This window comes from Heterocephalus glaber, unplaced genomic scaffold, assembly GCF_053883595.1.
Source record: "Heterocephalus glaber isolate CG9 unplaced genomic scaffold, H.glaber_assembly_v1.0 deba00001550, whole genome shotgun sequence".
NCBI lineage: Eukaryota > Metazoa > Chordata > Mammalia > Rodentia > Bathyergidae > Heterocephalus > Heterocephalus glaber.
The window spans coordinates 2,269,715-2,293,001 of record NW_028258343.1 but is presented as its reverse complement, the minus strand read 5'-3'; the positions used below and the strand labels follow the sequence as shown (position 1 = coordinate 2,293,001).

General features: G+C 37.8%; 1 protein-coding gene and 1 long non-coding RNA gene across 4 annotated transcripts in view; one reads left to right on the top strand and one right to left on the bottom strand.

The window, feature by feature from the left end:
* The window catches only part of Pde7b (phosphodiesterase 7B), a 344,306-nt gene that overhangs the window by 151,352 nt on the left and 169,667 nt on the right, over positions 1 to 23,287 (bottom strand). Inside the window, exon 1 of one of the 3 annotated variants that reach the window (XM_004871491.4) lies at positions 8,780 to 9,382. The exons of 1 other annotated variant lie outside the window; for it this stretch is intronic. In XM_004871491.4, coding sequence (XP_004871548.1) covers positions 8,780 to 9,017 — 238 coding nt within the window. In that variant the 5' untranslated portion in view covers positions 9,018 to 9,382. Of the gene's footprint in view, positions 1 to 8,779; positions 9,383 to 23,287 lie in introns of those variants that run through there. One more of the 3 variants, XM_021249539.2, reaches the window with a different exon arrangement.
* LOC106008398 (uncharacterized) lies at positions 9,085 to 15,043 on the top strand. The gene is made up of 3 exons (XR_001182761.3): positions 9,085 to 9,269; positions 10,621 to 10,666; positions 14,810 to 15,043. It is a non-coding gene; the product is annotated as an uncharacterized LOC106008398 (long non-coding RNA).

Genomic DNA, 23,287 nt, shown 5'->3' with positions numbered 1-23,287 from the left:
GATAGCTAGGTAGGTAGATAGATAGGATCTATGATATACTAGGTATATATACACAGTCTCTGTCAACTACCAATGCATGAGTGAATGGTTAATTTTGTCTGTATGATGAGTGGTAATGATCAGAAAGGAGGTGATTTTTTGAAATACCATTCAAGGGAAATTGCGTTTCTGCAAATGAAGAGGAGATCCTCTTCTAAGCAATGAGAAAACTTCAAGTAATTTTAGAGGAAAATGATGAGTTAAAATTTCCACTTCAAAAAGGTCACTCTTGCAACAGTCGCTGGTAAAAAGGTAAACTTAGGGTGACAACACTGATGAATTCATAATGATAAGTTTTGTGGTAGATGTTGAGAATTTTGAGATATAATGTTTTGTTTTTAATTTACAAGTCAAATTTCCCAAGTGCCATAGTACTCTACACAAAACCGTAAGAACTACTGTATAAATTATCAAGCCAAAGCCCTTCACCACCTGATGCATCCTATACTGAGAGACTTCTTTTCTTGATTCTTCTATCCAGAGCTGGTATTCCAAGCTTGCTCATCTCTTTCTCAAATTCAAGACACAATTCTGAATCTATGCCTCACAATCTGAGAACAGTTTTTTCTACCAGCTTTGCCAAGTCACGTTTGTTCTTGTTGTGAGGCTGACATTTTTCTTAAGCAAACGTGTCTTTCAAGGCTAGGTGCCACAGAGTAGATAAGACATATACAATAACAACACGATTTTAATGTAGCTTATAATGTAGTTAGATAAAATGAGGTAAATAAACAAAGTGTGGTAAGTACTCCTTGAGTACTAGGCATCAACTGACCCTTTCTGGGGTGACCCAGGAAGGCTTTGTTCTGAACTGATCATAATGCTATATCTTTAAGATGGTTGAAATATCAACCAAATGTGAGAAAGTGACCCTCTGGTAAAGGAATTAATGTGAACATAGCTACAAAGGCAGAAAAGCACAAGAAATTATTGGGAATGGAGATTAATCAGTTGTCTTGGTACATTGTTGAGTGAAGAACAGTGGGAATAGAGAATGACATTAGAGTCATTAGAACTGGAAAAGTTCTAGTTATTGTATTATATGTACCTTACTTCCCTTGACTATTTAATTTTCCTTCTCAATACCATGGCTAAAGATTTTACACTCATCCCTATTGTAACTCTCATTTGGATTGCATTTTAGTTTTCTAGCTCTTACATCTTTCAGCTTCTAAATTACCAAGTTCAAGCAATGGCTACTCAATCTCTCTTGAAATTTGTTCTTTGCCCTTTAGGGATTTTTTTTTTTCTGCAGTAAGTTTGACTCTTTGGGCTCAAGGCCATTCACAACTATATACTGCTTTGTCTTTTAATTGCACACAAGTCTGACTTTTAAGTTTATCTTGTCACTAATGATAAGGATGTGATCTGCAGGTTCCAGTACTCCCTCAGCATTTGTGTGACAGCTGATGGAGTAACAAAATGCTTAGGACAGGGTCTCGGTTTATAATCTAGAAAACATATGGCATGTGGAATTTTTAAGTGAGAAGTACTTTGAAGGAAGGGTCTATGATAAGTTTGTAGTTTCAGTAAATTTAAGACAAGTGCAAAAATTAAAAACTCATCTCAGCATTTTAGAAACTGATGTCAATTCCAAGGAGAAATTTATGGAAATGTAGAGAGCGATAAATGGAAAAAGGAAGAATAAAGTTTATGCTGTGTGTATATTTGGAGTATGATGTTATATTAAATTACAAGTATTGTGAACTTTGTTTACTAGTTTTGATATGGTGAGATGTACCTACTGTGTATTATGAGGTGTACTGATAATTAATGAAAGAAAAAATAGATAGTAGAGAAGAGCACACACTTTCAGTTACTTCTGTGAATTAAAATAAAAATAACTTGGAGCTTTTGGTTTTTTTATAATAACACTGCTACTGTTTTCCTTCAAGAATTAGTCCAATGCAAAAGTCAGTGTTTCACTGTCCAGGTAAACCAGCCTTTTTTTTTTTTTTTTTTTTAAATGGGAGTGGGGTGGAGAAAGAAAGAAAAGAAAAGAAATTGCTCCAAGGCAAAGAGTAGAAGACCTGGGAATAATGTCTTCAATCCAGCTTCTTTTTCTTGAAAGTTCCTTGAAGGGCTGGGTAAACACATACCTTCTCTACTCTATTTTACTTTAATTTTTTTGTACTGGGGATTGAACTCAGGACCTTGTGCTTCAGAGGCAGGCGGTGGCACCACAGAGCTTAATTCCTGGCCTCATTCTCTATTCTATTTAAAAAATTATGTTGAGGAGTATACAGACTATTATCTGTAAAAAGAAGCAGTTTTGGAAACTTTATGTAAATCATTTTAAGATGTATGAACCTCTAGAGCAATTACTTTAAAAGTATATAAATGTATGCATAATTTGCATGCATTTTCTCTAAAATTTTATAATTATCAGTAAATTACAACTTCTCTATATGAAGAGAGAACTGTCTCATATTAGTTTTGAGTTCTGAAAGTCATTCTTGTGTATTCTTTTATTTTAAAAACTATAATGACTCATCCTGATCTTCAGCTAGAATATATTTAAAAATGATTCTATTAAATTGAAGGACTAGAATTCATGTTTCTTGAATAATCTGTCCTGAGGAAAAAAATTCATTCATGCACTTAATGGCAATTTTTAAATGATTTTATTCCTTCTGACAATTTTTCTCTTTTTTTCACGTATCAAAATGTATTGAGTGGCTGACATGTGAAAAATATTAGGGAGAATACAAAGAAAATAGAAATGTTCTTCAGACTCTCAAAAAGCATGGAATTGAAAAGAGAAGGAAGCAAACGTACACTAAATTAAACAAAATAAAGTAATTTGCCTGTGAAATGAATACAAAGAAAGTTCTGTGAGACTTTAGGAGAGGAAAATACATAGTCATCTCTGCTTGTTCTGGGAGGGGATTGGTCCCAAGACTTCACATGGATACCAAAATCCACTAACACTCAAGCCTCTTACATACAGTGGTGTGGTATTTGCATATAACTTGTGCATGTGCTTTGTATACTTTAACTCATTTCTATATTACTTACAATACTTATAATACCTAGTACAGTGTAAGTATGTGTTAAGAAAATGTCAAGAAAAAAGTCTACATCTTCAGTACAGACACATTTTGCTTATAACTATGAGTTTTGGTCCACAGTTGTTTGAATCCTTGGATGTAGAATCCTTGACTATGAGGGGCCAACCAATTTTCTTTTCATTGATCTCAGGAAGGCTTTGTGAAGGGACCAGCATGCCAGAATGGTGTTAAGGAATGGGAAAATGAGGGACATGGAGGAAAGACATTTTAAGTACTGGGAATGATGAGTAGAAAACAAATAGGAAGGTGTGGGTTGTTTGTCTTGTCTGGGTGGAAGATCCATACTCAGAGGGCAATAATGATAAATAAGAAAAGTGAGTTTGTTCCAAAGAGTGGAGAACTTTGAATGCAGGATGAAAGAATTTGGATTTTTCCTGCAGACATTTGAAAATCATTGAAGGATTTTGAAGAGGAGTGAGAAAATCCTGTTATTTCTTTTTAACATTGTTGATCTAAATCACAGAGTAGAAGAGAGATAGAGAGCATATTATGATGGAGACTACTGTAAGATTATAGATAAAATAACACGAGGTTTGGTCAAGAGCCATATGACTTAATAGAGAGGAGGGAAAGAGTATGAGAGAAGTTGTTGAGAAATAAAACCAACACCTATAATTACATGTTCTGCTCACCATTTGCTGAGAAGGTAGTAAGGCTTGGTTCTTTCTAGGCATTTTTTTGGGAGAGGTATTATGTGAAGATGCTATTATTGTTATTTTCTTTTCACAGAAGGTAAATAAGGGCACCAAAAGGAGAAGTAACTTGTCTAGGGTCACACAGTTCAGTATGGAATTTAGGACATAAAAACTTTAAAAGCCCAACATTGCAACCACAGTCTGGCACTCTCATGGATTTAGAACACTTAGAATTGGGGAGCTGGAAAAAAACCATTTTTATCCTGGGTTTCTGTCATTCACATCAAATGAAAGCAAAGTTTTGGGTCAAGGTGAGACAGTATGCTTCAATTTTGGCTCAATTTTGCATCTCATTTAAAAGATGGATTAAATTGTCAGTGATTGTTATCCAGTTTAGCTGCACATTGAATGTAGCCTAATGTCTACAAGCAGTAGTTTTAGAAAACTTTTATGAGTTAATATCAGTTTACCTGCCATTGAGACTAATTGATTCATTTCTCAAAGCAATTTGCTCTGTATTGAATGAAATCATTAGGCACAGATAAATATTTGAAAGTGTATGTGAATTTTTACAAGTGATAATGAATTTGACCAGTTTTACAATATTTGAGTGGACACAGAAGTGTTTTTTTGTTTTGTTTTGTTTTTTCAGACAGGGTCTCACTAGGTAATCCAGGCTGGTTTTGAACTCATGGTGATCCTCCAGCCTTAGCCTCCTGATTGCAAGGATTACAGGCATGTGTTACCATGCCCAGCCAATGACAGAGAAGTTAATACAAACAAGTGCTTGTTTTCACATTGAAGCTGTAGATTGAACTCTGACTTATAAATACTTAATTGTTCACTCATTAAAGTTTTGACTTATCTCTAAGGGTATGTTGCCCAGCATAGTATACACTAAGCAGATGACAAATGCTCTCTGAATTATAATGATCAAAGTGTTTAGTCTTCAATATATTAAATTTATATCATATCTGACACTTGAGATGTTTTAAAATTGTGCCTTAAGTGTAAGTTTGAATTGTAGAGCTCTGGAATCAGAATTCTTTCAGAGATTTTCTTGTCTGATATTGTTTGATAGTCAGGGCTAGGTATAAAGCAAATTTCAGATATTTGTATTCATAAAATGTGGGACAAGCTGCAATGGCTATGGGGAAATGGGCTGTGTGATTTTTTTTTTTTTTGAGAGAGTTGTGTGTTTTTATATTTTTCTGGAACCAAAGGCTATTGAAATGGGAACAAAATAAATAAGTAAAATATAATGTAAAATTTAGACCAGAGAAACCAAAAGAAAGTCAAATTCTACAGCTGTAGAGTTTGCAGTGATTTGGTTGAATTTCAAAATCAAATTATTTATTTAGCTAGGAACAAGTCCTGCTAGGGGATGTCTAGTCTTCAACTGGTTGCTGACTAGAATCGTAATTAGGATAATATTTGCCCTCATAGCATTTGAGAAACCACCTGTGTGGCTCTCATCCTCCTTCCCCTTCCTAACTCCCACTCCAGTGCAGTCTCTCATCACTGTGCTACATGCCTGCTTGCTACTGAGAACAGATGAGCATTTTCTCCTGGCCCCTTCCAGCACTTGCACCCTGAGCCTAAGGCTAAAGGTAAAAAATAAGTAGAAAAATGTCAAGGAGGCATGCTCCTTTGACTTATTGTGCATGGTACTGTTATTTTTTCTGGTTTTTCTGAGGTTTACATCATGAATTCTCGTGTTCACCCCATCAACTTATAATCAATAAAGCCATGTCTTTTGGGGGGTGAGCAGTACTGAACCCAGGGCCTTGTGCATGCTAAGCAGACACTCTAGGCCTCCATTCCCCCATGTCTTGTTTTCAACGTACATTTAAATAATTCAGCTTATCCCCTGATTATGTGAGTTTGGTGGAGCAGATTTGAGCAACTGAGATCCTGGTCTGATTCTGACACGTTTGCAATGTGTGACCTTGTACAGGTAGTTTAATCTCTCTGAACTGTTCACCTCCTTTCTAGAAGGCAGAGGTAACTCGGTAACTACATGAGACTTTACTTCAAAGAGAGAATAAGATGTATTCATTTAATTAAGTAATAGGGTTCAATTCAGTGAATTGAGTTGACATCCTGATTCAACTATGCTGACAACTTCCAGCTTGGGGCACTCTGTGATCCCATGTACTCCAACACATAAAAGTGACCAGTCCCTCTTCCTCTTGCCATCTCCCATTCCTACCTCCGGCAATTGCTTAAGCCACCCAACAGTCTCGGGTGTACAGACCTGAAAAGGGTGAGAAATATCCACATATACCATCTTTTCCGTGGCATTTCCTTGTTTTCTTCAGAAGATTGCTCTCCTTTGCTCTCCATCGCTTACAACTCATATTTGTGTATTTACTTTCCCATAAATTCTTTTACTTTATTACCTTTTATAACATTTTTCTATTTCACTTGTGAAGAACAAATTTCCAATGTTGTCCATGAAGGATAGATAAAAATAATGATGCCCTTCAAGAGGGAAAAGGAAAGCTGGAACTTTTAAGGTTACATTAAACTTACAAAAAACCAACAACATTTGTCTCTAGAGTCCTCTGAAGTGACTATTGGTTCTATTCAGAGTTTCTGCAATTTTATGGTTTTTAAACCTATTCATCTATTATCAAAAGCAAAGTATATGTAGAATTGACAATATTTAGTTTTCCTGTTTTCAGTTAATGGCATGCAAAAAATGTTATGTGCTATGCAGGCAACATAGTAAGTGCCTACTAGTAAAGGGAACAAAGAGGAAGGAATAAGTGACTGCTGGGAAGGCGGGGCAGGGATGCTTGAACTGGATTTTGTAGATTGAATAGAACAGTTTCAGTTGGCTGAGCCAAAGAAGACATACAAGCATGGGGCAAGGCTTAGAGGCAGGTCACCATTAGTGCACATTGAGTTGCTTAAGACTATTTGAGGCACTTTCTATCATAAACCACTATGCATAGCTGAAAACAGCTTAAACCATCACTTTCTCAATTTGGAAAAATGCCAGATATTTTGGAAATATTCTCCATGTGTTCCTAAGGCCCCACCATCATGCTCCAGTGAAGATGGCACAGTTGACAAGCACATGATTTGGAGAAAACAACATCAGGGACAGGGTGAGCATGGAAGAAACAGGAGACAATTTTTCAAAGTGAAGCAGCTCCTCTCTGGGCTTCAGCACATGGCCTGTGCTGCATAGGTGGGTGAGGGGGTTTTAAGCCCACCCCAGAAAGGACACCCCTCCTCTTGAGAATGGAAGCAGGGAGGGGGGCAAGCTGACATCCCTGGGGGAGGTGTTGAAATACAGCCTCCCTTCTGGTAGGCAGGGTGACAGGGACAGTAGGCTGGTGTAGCTTTCCTTCCAAGTGGCTGCTGAGATACGCCCTGTAGCAAGTGAGATGGTGGTAGGGAGGTGTGCTGAGACTGAACTAGTTCTTTTTCGTAACATCCAGAAAAATGTAACTTGTTAGGTAATACAGTTACAGGAGCCCTGTTTTCTCCAGGGCTCTTTTCCTTCTTCAGGAGTTAGACGTCCACTAACTATGATAATAATCATTATGTATACCTATTCACACAGATGTGCTAACATCTATTGAATTACTTTTATCAATGGGTGCCATTTGAAATATGAATTTTAATTATTTAATTTAATAAAACAAACCAAGGGTGGTAACAGTTGAAATATCATAGTTAAATTTTCTGCCCAGGTGGCTTTTTCCATTCTTTTTTGCCCTATTCACATGAAACATGGGATGGTTTTTGCATTACCTCATTTATTCTGACCAAGATCCATTTACCCGGGCTTCCATCTCCTGAATGCCACATAAACCTCAGGCTGATTGGTTTTCTCCTCTTTTCTAAGAGAATACTCAAATACTCATTGTTCACTAGAGACCAACATTGAGTTTTTTTTAAATTCCTTCCAAATCTTTTCTTTGCCCAGATCATTACTTTTTAATAATATGGATAGGTTGTTAGACAACTTTAAAAAAGTTCATGTCATAACTTACTGAAAACAAAATGAAATGAGTTTTTATTTTCTAGTCTCCATAAGAAAAAGAAAGGTAATTTTTGGTCTATCTTTTCGGCCTACCCCATTTCTCCCCTCCAATGGCATATCAGAATTCCACTGCACAAGGCTAGCCAAGACTTCAAATGCATAAACACACACTCATATTCCTTCTTCTCAAGTGAACCCACTACTTCCCAAACATTTACCAACATATACCCCAAAGGAGGAGAGTACCCTGCATTCAGTCATGGCATTTGTCATTTATGGACCCCCTTGGGGTCCTTCACAGGGATCGTAGGTATCTTTGTATTCTTGTGTCCACTGTTAGTAACATAGCAAAGTTCCCCCATGTCTGTCCCCAACACAGCACATTCTTATGACATGACAAAACCTCCAAGAATCATCCTTTCCACATTTGTTGATTTTTCAACAAGTTGAGTTTTCCTCATATCAATGCGGGTGTTTTTAATTATTGTCACTTGTTAAAGAAGAAAACGAGGCAAGAGAGTTTACCAACTTGCTCAGGACATAAAAAAGCATACAGGCCAAACTCACTGCAGGGAACATTATACACACTATAGTTGCTTATGCATAATCAAAAATCAGAGATCAATTTTACTTTCTATGAAAAGTTACAAGAAGCAACTCAAAGAGAATTTTCTCTTGGAGATGTCTCTAACTTGTTGACAAGAAATGTTAGAGGCAGGATGGACAGTAAAGAGCATCCATTTCTACTCTCTCCTCTTGTGGACCGAAACTCAGGTAATTTGACTTAAACCCATAGGACACTGAGCCCAGAATACAGGTTTCTCGATTTCCATTCTAATGCTCCTCCTGCTGTATCACTTTTAATTTTAAGATGCATTACTTCAACAGAGCAGAGTCTTTAAGTCACAGCCCTCGTACCCTATACCACACACCTTGTCTTCCTTTCTTTTCCCATCTTTATGGCTTGGGCTCTCTGAGGAAGAGAGTAATCGGAAGTGGCCCCTGTTACCTTCTTCACCCCACAGTCAATTTACCTGGAAAGCTGTGGAGAGCATCTTCATTTTCCAGAATGCCTCTCTGTTTGGTTGCCTGCAGCTCACTTTTGGACTTCCAAACCAGCTTTACCATCCTGATCATTTCTGGCAAATCCCAGGGCAGCGGCCCCTGCTGGTACCCCGGCCGGCTGCCAGGGGAGGAGGGCAGCACACCTTCTGGGGCCGGCCACCTCCTGCCTAGCTCTGCCGAGTGGAAATACCGCTCTAGCACAGGCATTCTGCCCGCTTCCCCAGCAGAGGAGGTAGGGCTGCTGCCGCGGTTCTTGCTGCTGCTGCTGCTGCTGTTGTGGCCGCGGGTGCTGCTACCAGAGGGGAAATTCTTCCCAGGCAGGGGTAGGCGAACCCCCGTGAAATCCTCTCCAGCCTTGGAAAGACAAGCCTCCTCCAGCCTGGCACAGCCTCGCTGGCTCTCCAGTCCCTGCACAAGCACTGACGACGAGAGCGATGCACTTCCCAAGGTTTCTCACTGGTGAGAAACTGTTACTGTACTCCTTCCTTAGAGATAGAACGCAGCTTTTTTCCTCCTCTCTCAGGCACCGAGTTCACGGCACTTAATTAATCCCAGGCTACAGCTGGAACGACAGCGGAAGGGGAAAAAAAAGCCATCGAGGTTTCAGCATTTGCTTTTCCTCTTCTTCCTCTTGGTTTATTTGTTTTGAATTCGCTTTTGGTGTTTGTCAAATGGCTTAGTTTTGAAGAACTTCGGGCAAAGAAATGGGGCTTCCTCTTTGCCAGACTCTCTCAGAGGGGTCCCCAGAGGCCACTTATCTGGAGGTGGCAAGTGAGAAGTCACCCCCTGGTGCAGGAGGCCTAGAAGTTTCCCAGGTTCTGCTCCTGCAAGCCCCAAGGAGCCCTCAGAAAAGCGGGGGAAGCTGAGCACCCACTTCTGTCAGGAAGGGGTGTGTGTGTGTGTGTGTGTGTGTGTGTGTGTGTGTGGTGGGATGGATGACAGGGATATTGCCAGTCCACGGTGGTCTTGCACTGGGATGGGTGATTGTCAGGACCTCAGTTCAAACACTCTGCTTCCTTCTGCACACCCTCCCCCTTTGCTGTCACTTGGTTCTCAGCAAACCTGAATTTTGAGCTATTAGTCAAATCCCTTTGTAACCTCAGCTGCCCTTCAGCTGGAAGGGAAGTAACACTGCATCACACTCCAAAGTCAACTCTGAAGGATGTGAATTAGGGAGGCAGACAGGTCCTCTTGTGCATGTGCAGAGGCTTTGTATAGTGCGGGTACATGGCTAGGGATGGTTAAAACCCCTTTTCAAAGGAAAGTAATCATTTTAAAGGATGTTCAGGAAGGGGGGCATAAATAGCAAGGAAAATGAAGAAAAGAAAGTGTAGAAGACTCACTTTCTGGAGAGAGAGCAGTGTGGGCTTAATATCTGGGCCGCTGCCTATTTTGTCCCCACCTGAGAGCAATTGAATTGAGGACAACTGTGACCAGGCCTCTTGTTGCCCAAGGCTCAGAGATGAAGGGACTCACTCTGGAAGTCAGAATTGACACAGCAGCAAGAGACGCCCCCTGTTGCTTATGTGAAAGGCCGTGGACATAAATGAAAGTGGGGTGGTATTATGCTTGGCAATTTTGCTAGCAAATTGGATTTGTAGAAACAATTCAAATTTGAACATTCACATGGCGAGCCCCTGCTTTCTTGGAGGACACTGTAACAGTCCCTTCCTCCTCTCCTCTTCACAGCTCTGCATTGCAAAGGGCTCTGTTTTGTTTGGCACTTTATTTTGCTGATTATAATCTATTGCTCCTGCTCTACATTCCTTTCAGGGCTGGTTGATCACACAATTATTTGATGTTTCTTTAGGGGAGCATGGAGAAGACTTGGGGGAGAGAAGGAAGACTGTTGCAGAGTAAGTTTCATGTTCATTACTCTTACTTCACTTTTTGAAAGTTGAAAGCTGCAAAGGCTACTGTAATTATGTTGTCATTATTATCCCTCTAAATGCATAGTTAATAAGTTTGGTTTTCCACACTAAATTAAGTGATTTTTCTTCTATTTTCTGGATAGAAAAATATACCAGGAAACCTATTTTCTTTCCTAATAGGTGAAAAAGGGGTGAGAGCCTTTAAGGGTATAAAAGAACCATGAAAAACACTGAAGACACTACTTTTTGTGAATTTCATTATTGAACCATTGATCAGACAGGTCTTTCTATAACAATCAGATATTCATAAACCCAATTAGGGAATAATCACTTATCTATTTTATCAGAAAAACATGCTTTTCTTCATTTTCCTTTCTTAAGAGATGAAAAGATTTATGCATCAGGTTGCTGCACCTGCCATTTCTGACAGCCAGTCCATCATCCATCCTTATCTTAGCTTTCCTTTCCACCAGACTGGGGCTATCAAGGCTCTTTAGAACTGAGATGATTTTATTTAATAAGGACACGTAGGCTGCTGTACTCTATTACCATATTTCCTGAATAATGTCTTAAACTTACTTCTCAGTTACAAACTTCCTTGACATAACAACTGAAGAGTTTCCTAAGGGTTTGACTATTTTTATTTTTGTTCAGTTATTTTGCAATAGTACTTAGCATCAGGATATCCTGACCCTTGGAACAAAGGGGTTAAGAACAAAGAAAACAAATATATGATATAATAATATATCATATACACTAATATATTAAGAACATAAGTCTGCATTGTGCATTTCTTAAGTAATGAATTTTTCAAAATCTAAGAATATAAGTTTCCATTGTATACTATTTTACATATTTTCCTGTAAAAATATTTTAGAGAAGTTAAAAAAATGTTGGGAGTATTGAACATGAATACTTCCTATGGGAGATGAATTAGGGCCAAGCAAACGCCATTTCAAATTTTCATTCCTAAGGGGGAACCTAGTTCATTTGATGGTTTGCAAGTTGAACATGTTTGCACAATTTAAAAGTTTTTCCCCAATATGGGATTATCTTCATCCTAGAGTAGGAGAGCAAAAATACCACAAGAAAGGTCATTCTCATGGTATTTCTGGCTCACGTAGAAACAGGAAGGACAGGAAATCTTGCGAGAAACCTTGGCACAGGAGATTTTTGGCTCAACTGCAGGCTCAAAGAGACTGGGAGAAGCTGATCGATGCTAGCACTCACTGGACTGAAATCTCTTGACCACACTCTTTCTCTGAAAGATGTTTTTGTTACATTTTTCTGCAAGTGCTTCACAGGGTGTGATCTCTTTGGTCTTTCAGACAGTTGCATAGAAAAGCATGCTTAAAGCTACGATTTTTTTCTTTACCCAGTGAGCATCCTTAACCTTGAGATAGTATCCATAGCCAGAAGTCTGAATCCCAGGTATGGGGAAAAGAATGGGGATGTTCTGTACTCAGAAGAGTCATGGAGCACAGTCTCATTTCTCTGACTTGTAAGAACTCTTACAAATGTTAATACCATTATTAAGGTGTTACAGACAGGACATTTTAAGATAGACTTTCAAAATAACCAAGATCTTTTTTCAGGCATTGTGAGTCAACCTAATATTCCATTAAGAGAAAAACAGAGGCATTCTCTTCTTGGGTGAAAGAAATGTAATGAGAATTATCAAAGTCAAAACAGCTTGTTCCAATGGAAACCTAATTCAATCAAAAAGACTTGCTGTGTGGTTGCAGCTATAAAAGAAATAAATTGATAATCCAAATATTAAAGTATATGGAAAAGGAATGTGTTAAAGGCATGGTTGATTTTGTCCCTGAGTTATTTTGAAGAATTTTTAATGTTCTGGTGGTTATATAAATCTTGTAGAATGTAAGTGCTACTAGTTATTAGGCAGATAAATTTTTATTATGTATAATTTAAAAAACAAAAATATTAATAGTTAAGTATTTTAATCATGCTAGAAAATGTATCTTTAACATGCAAATTTAAACCTATATTTATTGCCATTTTCTTTTCTCATGAGTCTATCAATAGATTCTCACAAAACTTTATCTTAATGAAAATCTTGCTTGGATATTTTATACTTTATATCCCTATTGATATATCTGCCTTTTAGAATAATTTTCAAACTATTGAGGGAGTTTATTTATTTTGCCCTGCACTTCCCTGTTTATCAATTCAGTTAAAATATGAATCTGTAAACACACACACATACACACACACACACACACACAAACACACAAGTTGTATGATTACCACAATTTCAGAAATGCAATTCAAATGCAATCCAAAATGATCGGGGAGGAAAAACAGGTCTTTCAACTTTGTTTATTGTAGTCTAAGTAGAAGAAGCTCAAACAATTTACAGTGTCCTTCAGGAGAAATAGAAGTATAATAGCTTTTGCCTTAGCTAATCTGAAGGATACATGCCAGCAAGAAGGGAAAAGGACTTGTTCGACCATAGAAGGCAGCACATATTTCCATCATTACGTGGGAAAGGAGGTGAGTGGGCAAGATGAAGAGAGATGAGGTTGGGGAAAGTAGAAGGGATTGAGCTGATAGATTCATAGTTTGATTTTGCAACAAGTGTCTAAACTATACTCGTTCTCTTCTTCACTTTGTGAATATGAATTAACTGTGACAACAGCAGAAAGAGAATCCCTATAGGGGCCCAAGGTACTGAATTTGTCTGACTCTAGTGCCTAGATCTTGATTTCAACAGGAGTTATCTCTTGTTCCAATAATTATTATTGTTTTTATAGATCTACAAAGAAGCCAGCTAGCATCTGATCTTTAGCCTGGCTCTTAGCTATCTTAAGTGATGCTAAGTTTACTGTCTCTGAGAGTTTTCTAACAGCCAATGAGTTCAGTAACGAAAGGGTTGAGATCAGAGAGGCAGAGAGACTTGCTTTTCCCTTCATGGCATCTCCCTGATGGTGGACATGCTGCCTGTTCTCGTCCACTGTTGAACAGCTGACACTATGGTGTATGAGCCTAGCCTCCTCTGCCTATAACATTTTCAAGACTTTCTGACTTTGAAAGATCATAATTGGTGGCAGAAGACACCTTTTATAATTTCATATCTGAGTAAGTCTACTTTTTAAAAAACACCTACAACAATGAAATCTCTGAAGTAACCCTCCAAGACTACTTATCTTAGGTTTATAGAAGCTGGGTTTCAGTCTATACTGTCCATTAAGTTTTGCCCCAAATGTAGTGCGTTATCTATAAATAGGTATGAAACCAATAAGCACTTTATCCATCATACTCAAATATTATAAGAATCAAAGAAGACTAAAATGTGAGTTATGTTAAACCATAATGTGCTAGAAAATCTAGTATGATTAATTTTAAACTATAAAAAATTTGACAATTTATGTAAACTCAAATTTTAGCCATATTTTCCAAGGATCTACGGTATTAGAAAACTGAAAATCCAACCCAGCTACCATTAAAGTTGGCCCCACTTTGGAAATTTATAATTCATACTCTGCATGTAAATGCAGGAGTGGAGGAAATCAAAGATGGAGGTAGTGGCTAGAAGGAGAGAGAGTGAAGGATTTAATGGTAAAAACTCAGGGTAAGGTAGGCAAAATCACTGACATGTGAATAAGCATGGTTAGATAAAGGTCAACATATGTGTTTCTAGAAGGCTCACTAGGATACATCTTCCTTGGTGCATTTTGGAGGTATAATAGCCTACGAATCATGTCCAGGGTTAAACCTGTATGATCTTCACCGCAGGTTATTTAGTGCTCCAGTTAATATTGTATAAGTTCTCTCGATGGAATGGTGTTTCCGTTTTCAAAGACTAATGGGTGTGTTTGATGGTCTTGAGTTGTGTAGGTTTGTGTCATCTGCTGTGGTAGTGAGCATGTGTCTTCAGGATGCCTGCTGACCTCATTTGCCTGGACAAACTTATGGGAGCTTCATTTTTTGTTTTTGGCCTGGGATCTTTATTTCTTAAACATTTTTATAATTTTGATTGATTTTAACTGATCTCCACTTAACTTACTAGTGTGTGGAAAGAAGTGTGATGTGCAAAACCATATATAATGTTTAAAAAGTAGCTGAAAGAAAGCCTGAAATATTTTCCTTTTCTTCTTTTTGGACAAGTGAGATGCATGACTTCTGAAAGTTCTCAAGAATTGGGCTGGGCTCAGAAGACTGAGGAGAGCAGAGGAGTGACTACCTTCAAAGAACTGCTGGAAAATGCCAAGATGAAGGATTTCCCCCTTGATATAATAAAAATAAATCAGAACACTAATAACACATAGAAAGACTATTGAAACAAACAACATAACAAAAAGAAAACAAGAAAATGGAAGGAATAAAGCCTTTTAAATAGGACATATGTTTGCCCTTGATGTTCATTATGTTCATGATTACAGAGTTCAAAGTCAATTGGGGCATTTCAACTGTTCCATGTGTTTGAAGTATAATCTTGCTACTTTAAATGATTCTTTATTTTTCCCTTTTTCATTTATTACCTCTGGTTTTGAATAACATAATATACCTATGTCAAAAGTCTCTCTCAAATGCTATTTTGGAATACTGCTTCTCTGGATAACCAGAAAACTCATTAAAATGCATATTCTAATTTGGTAAGTCTGGGTAAGGACCCAAGCCTCTGCATTTCCAACAAATTCCCTAAGGATGACAAGGCTATTGGTCTGTGACCACATCCTGAGAGACAAGGCTAGAAGGCTACCATGTGACAGCTATTTTCTGCTGGTTGCCTATTAGTTATTTATGACAGCAAATGCAGCAAAAACTCCTCTCTTTACAGATATACCTATTAGGACTTTTGAAAACAATCATGCTGGCTTGGATCAAGAAGGGAAAGAAGGGAACCAAGGGAAAGAAGCAACCAGAAGTTCCATGTAAGGTCCAGTGTTGTGTCTAGGGATTTTCATGACACTAAACTGTAGCTTGGCTTTTCAATTTTGTTTCATTCATTTTTCTTCTCTCATGGGTTAATTTTAAAGATAAAGTTGATTATTAAGTATAAGTCACTGTGGTGAACACCTATGATGGATTCTTAATAACTTCATAACCAAATGCTACCTTTGAAAGTCTGTTCTCATCAAATGTCAAACAAAACTTAGACCAATTTTGCTATCCTTCCTTCTCTCTCCAGCATTTTCTTGCATCTTTATCACTATTTATAGCACAGTTAGGATACAGACGAGGCTCTGAGTCTTTGATCTCCACCACTGGGGGTACTCTCACCAAGACCAGCTCCTTCACTTGATTTATTAAAGATTTATGCAAAATGATCTTTGGATGAAGCCTAGTAATCTTTCTCACTGTAATATTCCAGGCATGAATGAATGGTGACCAGATGATTCCACAAAGAACTAAAGATGGGAAAAAAAAGGAAAACAGGCAGTCATGGCATTATAACCAGTGGCCATTGGTGCTGCTGACTCAGGGAAATATATCACCATGCCATTTCTAATTTTTCCCTTAGTAACACACACACACACACACACATATGTGTATGTGTGAGATAAATAAAATAAACTCTACAACAGGCTACATTTCTTAACAGGTATCTCTTGGAATTCATACAGCCCCAGACATAGTATTTGTGAGAAAGCAATGCCAGAAGCCAGAGGCATGGGAAATCAACTGGAAGACAAGGGTAATCAAGAGCATGAGGCTGCAATACCACCACATTTATATGATTAAAAATTTGTACAGTTAACTAAACAAGAACGCTTAGAATAAATGAAAGCATCTGTTGCTAATTGGAAACACATTTTGCTATATTTTTTCCATTGTCTTTCTTGGTTCTTTCTAAGGCTTAGTGCTTTGCTATGGTTACACACACCTATATTTCCTGCCATCCAGGGAAATAACTAAACCACACGAAAGAGAGAACTGGAAGATACTGTATTAACCACCAATGTGCATTATGGTTATTATCTTAGGTAACTTTAAAAGTTGTCCTCTGTAATGGCAGGAAAATCAAAGGTGAAGATAAAGGGAAAGCTGTCTAACATGTAGTATGTACAACATAGTCTACAAAGTATGGTGCAGGCATTCCTAATGAATCCTTTTTTTTTCATATATAGCTAGAAGAAACTTAAGGAAAGGAAACCTAGAAGACTAGAATATTATATCATTTTAATCATTTTAATATCATTTAATCATTTAATCATTTAATATCATTTTAATAGGATCCTATCATTAAAAAATTCCCTGAGAGGTTTCTTTTGGTAATTTTCTTTTCCATCTCCATTCAAACTCTAGGAGTATTTTGGTCCTTCTATTCTGTAAATTACCTAAAATGATTTTGTATCTTTCTGTCTCTAAGATATGGGTACTACCTGGTCTTTCTCTGCTTTCTTATTCAGTTCTCTGAATCTGTCTAATCTGTGATCTCTGTGATATTCTCTCTGAATCCATTCTGTTGTTTCATTCTTTATTTTCTGATACAGTTTGCATTTGACATTAACATTTTGTTGTCCAGTTAAGTGCAAGGTAAAATGTACCTGGCTTTGACTTGCATACGTCTATACCCTTTGGTTCTTATGTTTGTGTGTCTCAATTAGAGTATCAGGACTCAACTTCAAAACCAAGACACTAGCTTTTATTCAAGGCCTTTTCAATAATGTTACTATTTTTCCTGCTTTGAAACTTCAAGGAGGCAGTTGATCGAACTACTGTTAAGTTGTGTTCATCAAGTCTTTCATGAACCATGTTTTTAAAACTTCAATTAAGTCTTTTGTATCTTCAAAAGTTATTGTATTGTAGGTTGTACATAACTCATAATCATGTCATTTAAAAATATCTAACATATGCAGTGATGGCAACTATTAGTATTAATTTGACACAAAGAGAATTATTACTTACAAAAAAGTCCATATCTCCATATCCCTTTGTGGGGCATTCCATCCTTCAAAAATAGGCTCCCCTTTATCTAGTCCTATAAATTCTTCAAATGTATATTGAATACACACAATTTCTATGGAAATCATATTGCTGCTCAAACATGTCACACTCATTCTGTATTACATGTAGTAGGCAGAAAAATGGACTTTCAAGATGCTCACTTCCAATACCTGGGATCTACAAATATGTCAAATTTGTTCTTCATGATTATTTCCCTGAATCCTTTCTGTTCTTGAATTCTTTGTCTTCTGATACAGTTTATATCTGACATTAACATTCCGTTGCCCATTTAAGTACAAGGAAGTAAGGTAGAAGATGGAATTTAGTTTGCTACTTAGCCGGCATTGGAATAGTAAAAATATCCTAAGTTATCTAGTAGGTCCAGTGCAATCCCAAGGGTTGTTCCTTGTGAACGAAGGAAGCAGGAGGGCCAGTGTGAGAGAGATGTGCTGGGAGGCGGACTCCACCAGCTATCACTGGCTTTGAAGATGGAAAGGTACTGACAGCCAAGGGACCCAGGCCACCTCTAAAAGGTGGAAAGGACAAGACAATGTATTCTTCCTTAGAGCCTTCTGAATGGCACACAGACCTGTGAAACCTTGATTTTAGACCAGAAGGATCTATTTCAGATCTTGATCCTCCAGAACTATAAGATAATAAATTTGTGGTTATTTGTTACAGCAGGAATCAGAAACCAATTATGTTATTGCTTACATTGCTTCCCCTTGTTGGGAAACAGTTTTCCATTTGTCTAATCCAAATGAGGTTCCATTTTCTCACAAAGTCTTGATGCTCCTCTTTGAAATTGACTCTTCTATTTAAACAAAGAGGCACATATTAACCATTTTATTGATCTGTAATATAACTTCACTTCTATCACTACTTGCCTTTGATGTTCTGACCTGCCTTTCAGGTTAGACCATAAAGCCATTGTTTTATACTTTGTTACTTCAAATTCTAGTGAAGTACCATTCATTCATTCATTTATTCAACGTGTATTATTACTGTGCCTACTTCATGCTAAGCATTTGGTATATAAAAATGTGGTTCCTGGCCTTAAAATTGTTTACAAATTTAATGGAGAGACAAACACATGTACAGCTAACTACAAGGCACAGTGAATCATAGTGTTATAAAATAAATATGGACACAATAGGTCTCAATTAGTGTTGTTATTAATAATGATAATAACCAACTTTTTTCATTAAATCTTTGGTGTTGTCCATAACTTGACAAATGTGACAATGTCTTAGAAATTTCTAGTTAAAACTTAAAAAAATTATGAACTATATGATATGGAGTCTGTCCATACTAAGGAAAATATGGGTGATAAACTATATTTTTGCTGATTTTATTTTATAGAATTTTAAAAAGTTTAACTCATGCTTTTAGAACTTCAAGGTCGTATTTTCTACACTTCTTAAGTGAGTTGACACTGTTCCTAGCAAAATGGTAGCTTAGGAAAAGTTTTTATTCCAATAGAGCAAAGAAAGAGGAATCATACAATGCTAGAGTTTTATGAGACATTAGAGATAAAGTCATTACTTCCACAGGATTATAGCTTGGTCATTTTGCTATGTCAAAATACCATAGACAGGGTTGCTTAAATAACAGAAATTTATTTTTTACAGTTCTTGAGGCTGAAAAGTCCAAGATCAGGGAGTCACTAATTCTGTAAACAAGGACTCCATCTTCATACCATAATTACTTCCCAAAGACCCCACCTACAAATATCACCACAGCAAGGATTAGGTCTTCAAATATGAGTTTTGGGAAGACATAAACAGTCAGTTGACAGCAGTTCATTTTTTAATTTTGCCAATAATGGAGCATGATCCAGACAGTGTAAGCTTTGGATTCCCACAGACCTGAGCTCAAACACTTCCTTTTAATTCTTATTTACTAGGCATAATAGCATTTCACATGCCATTCCTTGTGTAATCCTTACAAAAACTCAAAAGAGGTAGGCACCAACACCACCTTCTATTTATTCCTTAAGATTTAAATACTATGACGTTTCAGAAAGGTGGTAAGTACACATTCCTATATGCTATACTGTCTGTTTTGTTGGAGTATTATATAAAGCAGTAGGAACACTGCTTGATTTATAACTTTTAAGTATGTCTAGCCATATCATAAACATTTATAGGAGGCAAGTCAGAAGAAAAGAAAGACTAATTATAATACCACAGCACATTTCCTACAGATGGCCTTTATGGCAAGATTAGACCTTATGTTCCTCAGGCTGAAGTAACAGATTCATGGTCATGACTGCTACCATCAGAATGGACTTTAGATCTTTGTCACAACATTCATCAGGAAAGTGCAGAAGGAAGTAAACTCTCAGAGTGGCTGTAGAAAAACAATAAGTTGCACATGGTTCACATGAATATTTAAAAAAATTAGGTGAACATCTGGTTTCTCTCCAATAGTGGGGTGGTTTTTTCAATTGAAGCCCTGTAGTATCTATGACTTCATCTCTTATGAACAGTAACCCTGGTTGGCACATACTGTCACTGTGATTGCCACTGCTCTATTGCTGGAACTTTTGGGGTTAGTGATGGAAGATCATCAGAGCAGTTTTTATGTTGTGCACATAAAATTGCAGCAGGAACTACACTATCTCTGACCTTAATTCCTGGGTCTGAAGAATCAGGGAATGATGACATGGAATTGGTAAATGGAGTTCACAGAGCTCCCTGAGATACTGAACAAATCCTTTCCTTTTGGAGCCATTTGGTAAGGCAGCTCACCATACCACAATGCCAGCTGCATCTGTGCTTTCCAAACAGCTTGGCCAGAGATGGAAAGAAAAGAGCCTTAATTGTTTCCGGGTGTTAAGAAAATGACTTGGGTCACTTTTTGCCTGGACAACAGTCCATGTGGGCAATTCAGATCTGGCCCTCAGCTGATGACTGTCCTGGAGTGGCAGATGCAGAGATGAAGCTGAGGACAGTCATGTGTCCAGAGGGTCAGATATCTGTTTTCTGCCTCAGGTACTTTCCTTGGCTTTACTCTCACATAGCAAATCTAGTTACCTAGTCATTTATACTTACAATCCTTTCCCCTAGGCAAACATAAATCTACACATTCCCCATCAGCTTTAGATAGCACCTTCTTTTTCTTTTTCTTTTTTTTGTACCAGGGATCAAACTTGGGACCTTGCGCTTGTGAGGCAGGTGGTGGAACCACTGAGCTAAATCCCCGGCTCCACACCTTCTTTTTAAAGAAGGGCTTTAAAGGGATTAGTTCTTAAGAACTTTCCTCAAGGGAAGGAAAGTCAAGCAAGTCATTCTGACATTTGTTCTGACTCAACTACTTTTTGTATTCTTACTTCCTGTCCTCAATAATGACTAATTAATCAGTTCATTCAATTATTTGAAGTAATAGTAAATACTCTCTTTGCTGAAGTAAGCTTAATTAAACTTAACTCTTCTCCCTCTACACTTATTAAACACATCATTATTTGTTGTAGCATTTGTTTCAATTTTGTAAATTTTGCATTTAATTTTTACAAAATTTGATTTCAAGAGTACAGGTATTCATTTTTCTGATATCTTCCTTAGAAGCCTCTCTACCCTCCTTCAAAAAAATTGGTCAAGATTGCAGTGTGTGCTGAATTAGCACTATTGTTCCTGTGGTGAAAGTATGAAGAGAGTTCTGTGTGCGATAGCCACAGCATTTTTGGGAAACCTCAGAAGGGATATTTGGTGTTGCAAAATCAATAACTCCTTTTGACCTAAACCATATTCTGGTTTTCTTGAAATTATTGAAGGGTTAGAACTTTTCCCCCATTAACATGATTGGTAAAGTCACGTTTTCCCCCAAGAGCACAAACGTGCGAACAGAAAAGATCAGTTACAGAAAAGTACTTGAGGTTTTACTCAAGATTTACCTCCTTGTTGCATTTTCCTTATTCCTGACCTGTTGGGTAAATTTGTCACTTCTATTTGTGTTCTTCAAGTTGGCATTGTTGGGGATTTTTTCTGTAGATCTTTTGGAGAAGATCTTCAGATCTTCAGAACCAAAATGTAGTAAAATTAAATAGGTTATATTCTCCAGTAGAATTAGGGCATTAGATGAAGTGAGTTCTTAGGACAATAATGAGGATTAATTGAAAGCACACAAAGTGTATGGAGCCAGGCAAGGCACAAAGTAGGCACTCAGTAAAATCCAGCTATTCTCATCTGAAAATCCCCAGACACCATCAGCAGAGCCAGCAACCATGAAGTACAGGTGATATATGAAAGGGAAAAGAGAGGGGAGATAGCAGTAAGGAAAAGTAAAGGGTAGATGTTTAGGGTGGAGTGGTTAAGGGGCTGGAAGAAGGAGAAGAAGAAGAAGGAGAAGGAGAAGGAGAAGGAGAATGAGGAGAAGGAGGAGAAGGGAGAGGGGAGAGGGGAGAGGGAAGGGGGGAGGGGGAGGGGGAGGGGGAGGAGGAGGAGAAGAAGAAGATGATAAAAATTACTAGCAATGATTTTGAAGGGTCTTGGAGGCCATAGACAGCTGGACTCTTTACCTCAGTACTGGCCTACCAAACCCTCTTTCCTTCATGGTCTAACTTTTAACATACATTTCAGATAATCTGGAAGGCTCTCCAGATCCAGGTCCATAAAATGTGAGGGAAAATTATTATTTTTGCTTTTTCTAGTGTGATCTAACTAGCCATAAACACTGGAAAATGAACTAGTTTCCCCCTAAATCTCTAGAATTCTATTAAAATACAATTATTCCTTGAGAAGATTTTTTTTTAAATGCCACTCTTGACTAGTTCTCCATCAAAAGATGAAGTTACTGAATTATCAAGGCTTTCATGGTGAGGCCTGGGCACCTGTGAGCCAGACTCTTAAGGACACTGCAAGAAGCCTGCTCTTGTCTGGTAAGTAAAGCATTCTCAGAAACTTTTTACCTTTTTAGGCCTTAAGACATCATTTAGGGTGTTAAAGTAGCAATTTTCTAAATGATGCCTTTATGGCCTGAAAAATGTAAGGTGACTCCAAAAAGTACAGCATTCCATTATTTTTGCCAAGGGATGGTTCTGTGATGAGAGTATTCAGAAGTTTCTTGCTGATTTGGGTACTGGAAGAGATTATAGAAGCTGACAGTGTACAAAAAAGTGAAAAATACCTTTCTTCCCCATGGTCAGGAGAATAGGACAGGGAAAGAAGGTCTTTGGCTTAAGAGACAAAGAGGAGTCACAATTCTGCAGCAACTCTGCTGAAGAGTAGTGAAACATTGGTGAGGTTAGTGTAGTATGAACTAAGTGACAATCAGCTTTGATGGCCTGTGTCCTACATCAAGAGTTTAAATAGAATTGTCTTGAGCATTGACTTCTTTTTAGGGTTCTGTCCAATTAGAAAAGGCAAGATTTCAGTTTGGGGTCATGGGATGTCTCTGAACTTGTCACAGCTGGCAGTGTCCTGCTTTCTGGACAGTCTTGGATCTTTTGCATTGAGGGGTGAGTGTGGACCAAGAGTGATATTCCTAGCAGAAAAGGTTGTTCATTAGCTGTACTGGGGAGCTCTTCAATGTCTGAATGGCCATCTATCCTGAGTGGCCCCAGGGGCATCTTAAAAAGAGACCCATAATTTGGGAAACAAGCAGCGGTCTCACCGTGGCCCAATGGAAACTCAGCCAGTGTGGAACTGCATTAATAAATAACTAGTTGGAAAAAAAGAGAAAGGTTTCTGAGTC